At 26.5% G+C, this 13292-nt stretch overlaps 1 protein-coding gene across 1 annotated transcript; it reads right to left on the bottom strand.

Moving 5' to 3' along the window:
* Positions 1–4124: 4124 nt before the first annotated feature.
* On the bottom strand, positions 4125–5309 carry LOC100192274 (dickkopf-like protein Dlp-2). The gene is made up of 3 exons (XM_065788581.1): positions 5152–5309; positions 4890–4994; positions 4125–4292 (listed from the first exon to the last, which is right to left on the bottom strand). The coding sequence occupies exons 1-3, from the start codon at positions 5209–5211 to the stop codon at positions 4179–4181; spliced, it is 279 nt and encodes a 92-aa protein (XP_065644653.1). The 5' UTR covers positions 5212–5309; the 3' UTR covers positions 4125–4178.
* Between the last annotated feature and the right edge of the window lie 7983 nt (positions 5310–13292).

The raw sequence follows: 13292 nt of genomic DNA, 5'->3' as shown, positions 1-13292 counted from the left end.
CCCACTGAGCACACATAGTTACAGTCAATTTATTGAAGCGTAATTATCAAATATTGTTGCAATTTGTATTTGCAAATTTGATCAGTTGATTCAATTTTATTTATTTTATAAAAATAAATTTAATCAAAAAGATTTCTAAATATTATTACAACAGATGTTTATGTTTATAACCAAGCTGTTTTACATCAAAAATAGAATTGTTTTAGCAAATTTTAAGTCCTAGATGCCAAAACGGAATAATTATTGCATTTAAATTTTGCATATTAGAAGTGGTATTATGAACATTCAGTTCTGAGACTTATATATACAGGTGTAACAAGCACTAATTACTTCTAAAATGTTAACAATTTATATGACATGCACTATGGCAGCATATATATGGCTTTTAAGCAAATATGATGTACAAACAAATAAAACAATATTTTTTTTTTTTTAATTTTATTTAGGTGCCCCAAGAAGTCCTTACGGTTTTATCACAGAGCACCGCGGATGAGCATTTAATTGGAAGTTTACGCCTCCTTCCTAACCGATGTCGCAAAACTTGCCCAGAGAACCACGGATCCTTCGTTTCTGAGGCAAGTGCGCTTCCACTGCGCCACGGCTTTTTGTTGTGCAATTTTTAAAATAAATTATTTATAAAATTTTTAAAATAAATTATTTATAAAATATTTTGAATAAAAGTTTTTCTACAGGGGTTTTACCAGCATGTTTTTGATGTTTAAATTTCATCTAATAATAGTTTCGTGGTCAAAAGTTATGGCTTTTTAAAGCTTACAGAACCCTCATTTCAGGGGGTTGTATACTCTTTTTTTTTCTAACCTAACTTTTTTTTTTTTTTTTATATTTTATTTTTATTTTGCCGTTTAACAAATTTGACAGTTTCCATAAATTTACAATTAAGTTAATGGCTGGAACAAGAAGAAGGCATAATTTGCCTTATCGCCAAGCACCGTGTTACAATTTATAATTTTTACAAAGTTGCTTTAAAAATATATAACATAAAAGAAAAATTAAATGAATGTTTACAAAAGATATATAATAAATAAAGTAAAATATCGTTTAATACATAATATCATAAATAGATTGCGTAAAAGTAAGAGTTAATATATAAAACTTTATATATATTTTAAGTAAAATATATAAAAGATAAAGTAAAATATCATGACTAGATTAGGTAAAAGTAAAAGTGAATATATAATAATTTTATATATATAAATACGCACAAAAAATAAAATAAAAAGCGAGAAAATGTGATTTTTGATAATGATTATTGTCAAAAAATTTTAACCTTTTTTTTTTTTTTTTTTTTCTTTCGAATAATTACGAAAATACGAATAATTAACTTGTTTTTCAGTTTTTAAATTATATAGCTGATCTATTTTTAAAAGAAAGACTTATAATAATATAAATCAAAATCTGCGTTTAAAAAAAACTGTTTTGAATCAGTTTTAAACTGATGAAGAGATATTTTTTTTCCGGAAATAATGTTTGGAAATCTTTTCCACAAAAGTGGTCCGTGATTCTGAATTGAATAAGAAACTTGTTTAGAATAAGGTTTTGGTATAACAAAGTTGTTAGCGGAAAATCTTGTAGCATATTTATGGTGTATTACTTTAAAATAAGTTTCAAATATTTTGGGGGACAGTCCATATTTTGTTTTATACATGAACAGTAGAACAAGATGGGTATTAAGTTTGAAAATATTCAGGGCACCAATTACACGTAAAAGAGGTTCACATGGAACCGCTCTACCAGATCCAATATGATTCTAACAGCATGTTTTTGCTTGCTATAAAGTTTTTTTAGCTTAACTTTTCCTCTACCTCTTTTCTGTTTTGTAGCTTTTTTTATATTTTTTCCATATTTATGTGTGTTTTCCATATTTTTCCATATTTTTCTTTTTTTTAATTAGGTTTTCTAAATTTTACTTTTATATTAAGTTTTAAAACTCTTGTTCAAAGTTTTCCATATGACGTGTGTACGTGTACGTGAAGAGGGAATGTTATCAAAAAGGGCTGTGGATTTTGAATTAAGCAGCTCTTAATTAATGCGGTAAGTCTATTATTGCTTAGCGGTAAGACTAACATTGTCTTATTTTTTTCCCGTCTATGTAAATATTTATTCATATATCTTATTATTGTAACTGTTCTTAAACGGCAAAACATAGATATGAAAAAAAAAAGTTTGCTCAAAATGACAGAAGTATATGCACTTAAACCATAGCTGTCTATAAGGTATGGTTAAAGTGCCGTGCATGAAAGAGGGCATTAGCACAGCTTTTTTTCTTAATAATATGCAGGGTTCAAAACTTCCACAGACTAATACTACCCACCCTAATCTAAACTTATGAGAACAGCTTTAACACTACAGTATTTACCGTGTGGTTGCCGGTGGAGGCAATGTATAAAATTAGTTCACTCACCGTACTATAATAATCTGATATTGTTTACCACTTATTCTATCGTAGAGTAAAGTTTAATATGCATTAAATATTTAAACATAATTTTTTAAGTTTTAAGTTTGTATATGGTTAAGTGTAAAAAAGAAAAAAAATTAACAAATATAAAAAAGAAGGTTCGTAAAATGAGAGTGTTCTAAACTAAAATATTGTAAAATGAAAGTTAAACACCAATAAATGATGACGCATTTCCTTAATGAAAAATTTATTTCGAAAAGTATATATATTTGTATTTATGTGTTTGCCTTTAGCCTATTATCTAGATTTGAAACTGTTATTTAACTTCCATTGCAAATCTTTTGGCAAAAACATATATATTTATAGAAACTGTATTGGTTAAAGTGCTGATCTCGGAGCCGATAGCAAAAAAAAACAAAAACATTGGGGAGGATGGCATAAGGAAATTCTTTTTGATTGTGCCCTGTGACAAGCCCTTAAGGTCTTCTTGCATTACTTTAAGAACCACACACAAAAAGTAACATACATGAACTTATTGTAATTATTGATGTTGTTATTGTCGTTTCAAATTCATGGCATGCTATTTTGCTTGGATATATATTTAGCTGTAAAAAGTCAAGATAAAACAGTAGAAGAGAACTCGGGGCGCTTGCTATGATTTTTTTTTTTATTTGTGGTAAAAATATTAAACTATTAATAATATAAATTTGTAATTTACTTTTTTGAACATTGATGAATAATAACTAAATCGTTTATTTCAAAATATAATTGATATATTTAAAAATGACAAAAATTTTGTGAAAGTTACTAATAGAATTTTTTTTTTTTTTTAAGAAAAGCGTTTACCGTAAAATTGTTTAAGTTTGATCGCCAACTTTGGTCATTTAAGAATAAATAATAAAAATGCATGCTCATTTCAATTTTTACAATTTTTTTTTTTTCTTTAATAATATTTGTTGACACTTCGTGCATAAGAATCATAAAAAAATCATATCGTTTATTTGATATCTACTGACTTAATACATTTGCAAAATAAGAGTTTTCAAATCATGAATACTATTGAAATTTAAAATAAGTTGAGTATTGAAAAAAAAATTTAGCATTAAAACTAAATCTAAAGAAATTTGTTTGCTAAAAATAATTTTTGATTATTAATTTTTGACATAACAAATTTTTTATCATAGTTGTTAATTTTTTAACTTGTAAGATTTAATTTAACTATTTTTTTTTTTCATAATTTTATTATAAAATATCATTTTTTTTTTGTTAAGTTTGTGATATTGCGAAATGTTTATGCAATGTGTAATTTTGATGTTAAATTTGTGATATTGCGATGTGTTATTTGGATGTTAAATTTGTTGATATTGCAATATACATGAACATATACAGTGGAATGTATATAGTGACCTAACTTATGAGATGGTATTGAAAGTTTGGTCAAACTAGCTGGTTTCATTTTAAATAAAACATCGAATAATAGTTTTTATTTTTAATATCTCATTTTTACAATATAAATTAACGATATATTTGCCTGTATTATTAGGGAAAAAAAAAATTGAAAAACCGTTTATTTTTGCCTGTTTAATTTTGAATGTTCAAAGCTTAAGTGACCGAACTTAGGCGATTTTACGGTATACGTTGCGTGTAGAGTGTTAAACTTGAGGGGTTGAACATAAAATATGTATACTTTTTGATAATTTTACTGGAATTATATATTTGTTTCTTTTTTAAATTTATCTTTTTTTTTTTTTTTTTTTTGTATTTAATACAAAGATCCACTTCCTGAATGGTCAACGCATTTTCTGATCATCCCGGTTAAAGTTCCTCGTACTTTTACACATTCGAGTCCTGGTTCACAACCGCATGTAAATCTGTCCTAAAAAGTATATATAATAATATTAATAAAAGCAAATAGCATGTCCTTTACAATACTTGTTTAAATATTTTCAATAATTTACAATAGTTTATAGAGGTATAAGGAGTTTTTTTTTCTTCTTAAAAAACCAATTACAGCTATTTAACGAAATAAAAGTTTATTTTAAATTAAAACTTTAAGTTTCTAAAGAAAATTTATTTAGAAATATAAGAAAATATAAGAAAATTCATATAGAAATATAAGAATAACCTTATATGTTAGAAAAATTTGTATACTGCTATTTCTAACTTAAACATAAAAAATATAGAATAGAAAAGGAGAAACCTACTTCAATAAAAAAAGGTAATAAATAAAATATTTAAAACACAAAATACTTAATATTGTTTCTGAAAAAACTTTTTCTCCCATTATAATAAGGAAAGTAAAAGTTTTTTATTTTTAAGAATATTTTTTATGCGTCTTCAGTTGTTAATAATGAAGTTTATTATTAAAAAAAAAAAGGTTTTTTTTAAAGTACTGAAAAATTTAACGATTTAAAGATTTAAATTGAAAGAAACAAGCCAAAGAACAAAAATTGATAAGTTTTAAATAACTTACACGAAAACCACATAGTGCACCTTCTTTAACATAGCTATTGCATTGCTTAGTAAGTAAGAAATTTACACAGCAACCATTTTCGCATTCTGCATCCGTTTTGCAAGACTATAAAAAGAAAAAATAGTTATCATATAAACCTTTTATAATAAGTTATACAAACGTCATATTTGTATACGTTAAAAATACTTACTGACGTATAACTGTCTATAAATTGATTTAGTTATCTAGATATTTTATACCCCATTTAAATATTTATAAATACCTTGGCTTCACTAAATGCAACGAATGCAGCTACAATTAAAAGGACTGCTAAAAATTTCATGATTGATAAATCAGAAAAGATAAAATGTTTGTATAAAATCTACTTTTTATACTTCTTTTTAAGTGTTGACTGCGCATGTCTAATATTTAAATGAAGAACAATAAACAAATGTTGATGCAAGATGTGTTTGAGTATTTATCCAGATGAATAAATGCAGGTGTTTTTTTGAATATTTTTTAATTGCACAATCAAGGCATTGGTTTGTGATGCAAAGCTTTTGATATTTTTTTATTTTGCTGAAAATAGATTAAAATTGGTTTCAGTTCTGAATTTCCAAGAACTTGCTCTTGGTAACTTAATTCCTTGGTAACCATTGCAAATCTTTTTGAAATTTAGAATTGTGTTAATCATGGATAAGTAATCTATAATATAAGCACCTCTGCCACTGACTCCCTGATTCCGTAACGCCGTAAAAATGGCGCTACTGTTGCAATATAGTTTACGAAAAAACTCTTTTTAATAGATAGTTCATAGAGAAATTTGTAATTTAACCTATATTTTTCTTTAATAAATAGTCAAGTTATTTTTTTCTGCCCCTTATAACCTTAGTGACAATTTACACGTAATATATATATATATATATATATATATATATATATATATATATATATATATATATATATATATATATATATATATATAAATATATATCGTAATAAATAACGTAATGCAAATATATAATCCCATTCCAAAATATGCACGGAGTGACAAAAATTTTATCAACTCTATAATTATAAACTCTCAAAGGCACCAGTAACTTCTCAACCCAGCCGACACGTCTAGTTTCACTTTGGGAATTTAAATCCATATAAATACGTGTTCGTCACAATCTAGGCGTTTTTAAAACCTTATAAAATACGTGTTAAACTCGATGAAAACTGCCGGTGAAATCAAATCGTTTTTGATTTTGTCAAAAGTCAAATACAAACGCGTGTGCTTTTGTCACTGGTTTCACATTCGTCACGGAAAGTTGTATAATATTATACTACGTTTCCTTATCGGTAAACCATATATAAAAGCATATCAAATATCCTAATAGTTATTTTGGTAAATAGTAGTAGTTAATTATACGGAATGAAAACCTCATTCACTTGTTATTCTTTTCGTTTTATAGTATTTAAAATACCCAATGGAATTCATGCATAACTTTTTACAGAGCTGTGGCAGGGAATAAAGAAAAAATGGAAGCATAAGCAAAAAAGGTGCTGATCTTTTTGGATTTAATCAACTCTTTGATTAATGAGAATGATGTAATAATTCTAAACCGTTCTAGACAACCGAAATTGAAAAAAGTTAAGGACAAAAATCCTCAGAAGTTCTAGGACAGTATGTGTAATCCTCAGAAGTTTTAGAACAGTATGTGTAAAAATCCTTATAAGTTCTAGTTTTCGTTAGAGCTATTTACAATGTGTGTAAATAGCTCTGACGAAACATTTTTTTTCTAAACTTTAAAGTCGTATAGAATATGAGTTTAGTTAAAACTTTCAAGTGCATTCGTTTAAAAAAAAAAACTTTCTTGGGGCTTTTTCATTATAAAAAAAAATTTATTATAAAAAAAAAAAAAAAAAGATTCTTCAACTTCGTCATTCGTCATACCCCACCCTGGGGTAAGTTGGCTCAGGCTATAAAAATGGTTATTAATGCATTATTAAGTCCAAAACTTATAAAAATTTTTTTGCTTTTTCATTTAGCAACAATTTTAATATTACTTTAATATGGTAAAAAAATTTATATTACTTGAAGATCATTGCAAATAATAGTTCGTATAACCATTTGTAAAACAGTTCGTACAATCGTATAAATACACTTTTTATTAGATTAAAAAAATCTATATAAAATAATTTTACAAAATTTTTTTTTTCCTTAGTAAATACTATGAGTGCTTCATAGTGTTTACTATGGCTAGTATGATATATATCCCAGTGGGCACGGTACGTTTTCAAAACGTTTTTTGGACATTTTTATTAGGTTTAAACCTAATAAAAACGTCCAAAAAACGTTTAAAAAACGTACTGTGCCCACTGGGATATTACTATGGAAATTTTTTTCCATAGTTATATATGTTGCATACTAGCCCCGTAAAATACTATCTACTTACATTTTTTTAGAATAAATACCCTATAGCTCCTTAAATTTTATTACAATAAAACAAATGACCACTCCCAAGTAACAAATTGATGGTATAGATATATAAAAAAACATGTAAGCATAAAGTTTAATATATATAAAATATCCAAGAAACAGTCGTAAACAACTTCGATATAATATATATATATATATATATATATATATATATATATATATATATATATATATATATATATATATATATATATATATATATATATATATATATATATATATATATATATATATATATATATATATATCATTTTATATCGATGATATAAAAGATGATACGACAATAGCAAAATATAAACGTTTAAAGCTCCAATTAATATATTTCTATATAATTCAAAATAAAATATTTTAACATATCTTGTATATTTTTTTATATTCTTACATAAAAAATAGTTTTTGGTACTTTCTGGTAAAAGAGTCTAAAGATAAACGCAATTTCTCAACTGTTATTTGATACTAGTTATTTGATTTTTTAGATCTGATTCTTCTTTCTCTTCTTCTTCTCTTCTTCTTTACTTCTCTGGATAATAATAGACTCTCTTTTTTATATTGTAGATGAAGAGGTCTACAAAAGTGACAACTTGATTACCATTTTTTCAAAGTTCGCCATCGACTTTGAGCAATAAAGGCACAAAAGCTGTACTAAAAAGGTTTTCCTTATGCTTAAGTTAAAGTATATCTTGACTCATACTTCTGTTTATAGGGTAGGGTGGGGTTAATGTGGGTCAACGGGGTAATCTGGGTCTAATTCATATTTATCTGTTATATTGATAATGGCTTTAGGTATAAAAATGTAATTTTCACCACTTAGTTATAACATACTAGGCTAATTAATTTTATAATATAACCTAGCTATGCTGTTAGAAACGGCACTTTTTAGTTAAAATGCTAGATACATCAACAAAGTGATTTTTTTCTCCGTTTTTAAACTTCAGAGAAAATATATTCAAATAAGACATAAAGGTATGAAAAATGGTTATTTTGAAAGTTAAATTACTATATTTTAAGGATACTATACCTTTAAGACACTAACGCACATGGTTTGTTAAAAATTTGAAATATAATCAGGTGGGGTAAAGTGGATCTATGTATGTAAAGTATTATGATATCTAATTATATTATTGAAGTTGTTGTTAGTAACATTATAAACCTATTAGTTTCATCAGACCTAACTATTTTCGTTTTAATAATTCTTAAGAACTATTAAACTCTTATGTTTGAAGTTTATATCTTTGAAGTTTATATTAGGAAATATTTGTATTTATTTGTATGAAACAATACGTTCACCAAGGTCAAATAAAATATTATATAAGACCTATTTAGTATTAAAATATTTTTTTTTGTGATATGTTGTAATTTATGCTAATTTATTTCACTAAAAATTTAACAGATTTTACATAAATATTACTTTGGAAAGTATTTAAAAAATGCGAAGATGTTACAATAAAAAAATAAAACCCAAGTATAATACTGATAGTCTGCAAAGAGCAATTATGTTAGTATGTGAGGAATGTTCTGTTCCTGAAGAAACATTGAGACAAAGAATAAAACAACAAGAATTTAATGCAAACAAATGCGAAGGATGAAAAAGTGTGCTGAGTGATACTATGATTGAAGCTGCAGCGCAGTATTGTCAAAGATATGGTCTTCCATTAGGTTCTCTTGACATTTGTAATTTAATTGTTCAATTTTACACAACGATGAGGGTGAAAACTCCTTTTAAAAATGGAATTTCTAAGAAAGATTGGATAATTTCTTTTAGGAAGCATCATGTTGATAAACTTCGATTACATGAACCTGAAATACTTACATTTTCAAGAGCTAAAAGTTTAACACGTGAAGTTGTAGATAAATTTTTACTACTTTATATGATGTAATTCATTATAAGAACATTGCACCAAGTAGTATATACAACTTTGAAGAGACTGGGCTCTCCACAAATTACTTAACGAAGAGAGAATTTGTACATCTAAAAAGCAAAGATGCTTATAAACTGGCTGCTTCTTCTGGTAAAGCTATGTACTCTGTGCTGTTCTGTGTGTTTCCAAATGGAAGATATTTTCCACCATTTTTGTTTTTAAGAGAGAAGGCTATCTGTATTCTAAATGGATAGAAAATGGACCACCAGAATGTGTTTTGTGGGCAACAGCAAGCGGATAAATGCAAGACTTTCTATTTAAAAACTGGTATTTTACTTAAATTTTATAATTTTCATTTTTTTCTCTCAACTTTTTTTTCTTAAGAAAAAAAAGTTCTATAGAATTTCTATAAACTTTTAGAGCATATGGTCTATAGAAATTCTATAGAATTCTATAAAATTTCTATAGAATGTCTATTAATTTCTATAGAAATTGCTATAAAACTTTATTTTCTATAAAATAAAAAGTAGAAAAAAAAGTTCTATTGGAATTTCTATAGAAATTAACAGAGATTCTATAAAAATTTTATAGAATTCTATGGAATTTCTATAGACCATATGTTCCAAAAGTTTATAGAAATTCTATAAAACTTTTTTTCCTGGGTTTTCCCTTTTTTTATTAATGTATTTACACTGGATAGCCTTTGTTGAAGACGGTACAAATGATTCAATAGAAGTAAATACGTTCTTCGTTTAGGTTTGTTGAACACTTTATACCATTTGTTGACCGAGATCAAAAACCAATACTCTTGCTTTATGATGGTCATGGCGGTCATTTAACATATGGTACCATAAAAGCGGCCATGGACAACCATATAAAAGTTGTTTGTCTTCTACGAAATTGCTCACACGCATTACAACCGTTTGATGTGGCTGTCTTTGGACCATTAAAGAATGAGTGGAGAAAAATTTTAAAGCGGTTTGCAAGAGAAACACAACACAAAAATATTGATAAAACAGCTTTTACAGGATTATTGAAACAATTGCGTCAGAGACTCTCTCCAGCAAATGCTATAGCAGGATTTCGTGGAACAGGTTTCTCACCATTAAGTAAAGACAAGATGGAAAGAAGAATAACAGGTATTGACTTTCTTAATCAATCACATGAACATTATAGCCCTAAATCTCCAAGATTATAAACACCAAGATCAGCTATGCAAGAAGCTTTAAGGTTAATCATATGTCCTAATGTATCTGCAGAAATAGCAGCAATAATGGAACAACAAAAACAAAAAAGGAAGAGAGTACAAGCAAAATTTGGAGAGCTCCATACAAATGAGGAAGTCAAATGACGGTAAATGTGGTTCTATATAGGCATCTCCAAATAAAGGCTCCCCAGACCTATTGATAGTATTTTAGATAGTAGTTTTTGTTAAATTTGTTTAGTAGGATGTCCAATAATGGTTTTAAGACATGTTTTGTCAGAATACCTAAACATTGTTTTTTTTAACTCAAAGTCAGAAATAGGTAAAGATAGGCTCAGATTACCCCCACCCTGCCATAAATACTTTGGGTTGATGCTCCATCAAAACCAAACTTTCCATATAAAAATCTTGACCACATCTCGGCAAATCAATCATTTATGATTGATATGCCGAAAATGTGGTCAAGATTTTTATATAAAACATTTTCGGCATATTAATTATTTTACTTACAGTGTGATCTAACAAGCTTTAAGAGTATACTTTGCAGGAATCTCAAAAAAAAGTTGTATATTTTCAGGATAGTATTTTATCTTTTTTTATCTAAATACGGGTCAAGGTAGGATAAATATGTACATCGTGTTCAAGAGCTGGGCTAATGATCATTTGATATTGTTTATTGCTGGTCAATGTTCATTTTTATTGCAAGAGCTTCCTATTCACTCATTAATGGTAAAGGTTTTATCCAAAGTTTAATCAACCTTTTTGATTTCTAACATTGGACATACTATTTTTTTAAATAAATGTTTTTTTTCCTCCAGCAGCATTTGCACTTCTTGCAGAAGCAAAGATTCATGATGTTCAGTGGCTAGTTCTTTTATCTTTTCTTTTTTGCTTCGCTTGTTTTTAAGAACCGTCTATATAATTGAACCTTTATTATATCAAAAATATTTTTAATTACTTTATGTATTTTTTTTACTTTACACTGTTAATTATTTTATGTTATCATTGCTTTAACTATTATCACATTAGATTTCCTGTAATAATATTGTATCAATATTTAAATAAATCAATATTTAAATAAATTATTGTATCAATATTTAAATAAATTACTAAGCTACAGTAAATAATAATATTGTGTGACTGTTTAAATAAATTACTAAGTTACTTTTGTATTACAGTAAATAATAATATTGTATTTATGTTTAAATAAATTACTAAGTTACTTTTGTAATACAGGAAATATTATTATGCTATGGAAACAACCAATATTTTAACAAATTTAACAAAGTATATAATGAAAAAAGCGCGTTTCTTAAAGCTATATTTAATATCAATGATTTTCAAACTATATTTGAACAAGTTTTACAAGTAAAAAACTCAAATTCAAGTTTCCCGCCATTTATATTTCTTTTGATATAATAAAATACATTTGAAAATGGCGGAAAACAAGAACTTTATGGGTTCATTGACATTTGTATTTCTTTAACAATTTCTAATACTGCCGGAGACGGCAGCAGGGGTGGCGCCAGCATTTTTTGGTCTTCGAGATATCTAACTTTCAGACATAGAGCAAGCTATAAACATTTATATGTTTATGCTTATGTCAAATAAGGATGCTTTGCAAAAATTGCGATGATTGGAGCCTGGTAACAAAAAAGCCCCAAAATTTTAGCCCCGTCTGTCCCATATGTGAGAGCAACAAGTTGATGAAATATTTTTTGTACTATTTTCAAATAAACTTACATTTATCGAGAAATTTTAAGTTTCATAGTATAGTTTCTTAGTGTTCAAAAATTATGACCATATAAAATTTGCAACCCCCTCAAATTGAGGGGGGTTTAAACTTTATATGGTTATAATTTTAACTACTAAAATATTTTACTATGAAATTTAAAATTTCTCGATGAATATAAGTCTAGTTTATAATAGTTCAGAAAATATTTCATCGACTTGTTGCACTCACATTTGGGGCAGGGGGCTAAAATTTTGGGGGTTTTTTGTTCCCAAGTTCCAATTATCGCAATTTTTTGAAAAGCATCCTTATTTGACATAAGTATAAACATATAAATATTTGGAGTTTGCTCCATGTCTGGAAGTTAGATATCTCGAAGACCAAAAAATGCTGGCGCCACCTCTGGATAGCAGTAATTCCTTTATATTCTAAAAGTAGAAATGTTAATTAACTGGAAAAAATATATTATATAATCTTGGAACTCAGTTCCAAGAAACATTTTTTTTAGCTGATATATAAACCAAAAAATTACAATTATTTGCTACTTTATTTTAAAAAGTTCTTTAAATTTAAACAAAAAAATTAGATTTTCTTTTTTCTTTTCAATAGAGTCAATAGATTGTCTTAAAAGTAAATATACACTTATTTAAATTAAGATTTCTCCATTTTAAAATTAAAATCTCACATTTTTTAGATTTCTTTGAAAATGATATCAAATTTTTAACTTCTTTTATCGAAAAAATAAAATAAAAAATTTTACGGAAAATTTTTTTAACTTTTAAAATAAAAAATCATTGTAAAAAAAGTTGTAAGGGGTTAACTGCCATTTTTTTTTGTTTTTGTTTTTTGAGTCACTGTGCGACAGTTTGTTTTAAAAACATTTTACACTCGTTTTTATTGGGCTTTTTTTAATTTCATTTAGGCTATATAATTTTTATAAACGACTATATAAACTGATTTTAAAGCAATATCTGTATTTATAAATAACAAGCGTTTAAATTGTCGTTAATGAAAATATTAGCAGTTAATACACGGTTTTTACCAAACCGGATTTTAATACAATGAAAAGACAATTATTTATAAAAAAATTTCCTTTCAAATCTCTTTTTTAAGAGATGTCGTTTCTTAAGAAGCCTATTTAGTA

Source organism: Hydra vulgaris, chromosome 01 (genome assembly GCF_038396675.1).
Source record: "Hydra vulgaris chromosome 01, alternate assembly HydraT2T_AEP".
Taxonomy (NCBI): Eukaryota; Metazoa; Cnidaria; class Hydrozoa; order Anthoathecata; family Hydridae; genus Hydra; species Hydra vulgaris.
Note: the sequence above shows the minus strand (reverse complement) of the source record. Positions and strands in the feature narration are given on the sequence as shown.

Excerpts from the sequence above, each read along its gene's own strand:
- LOC100192274 (XM_065788581.1), bottom strand. The coding sequence starts at position 5,211 with ATGAAATTTTTAGCAGTCCTTTTAATTGTAGCTGCATTCGTTGCATTT. Across the intron at positions 4,995-5,151 it reads TTGCATTTAGTGAAGCCAAG|TCTTGCAAAACGGATGCAGA; the intron begins GTATTTATAAAT and ends TTCTTTTTATAG. Across the intron at positions 4,293-4,889 it reads GTGCACTATGTGGTTTTCGT|GACAGATTTACATGCGGTTG; the intron begins GTAAGTTATTTA and ends TATACTTTTTAG.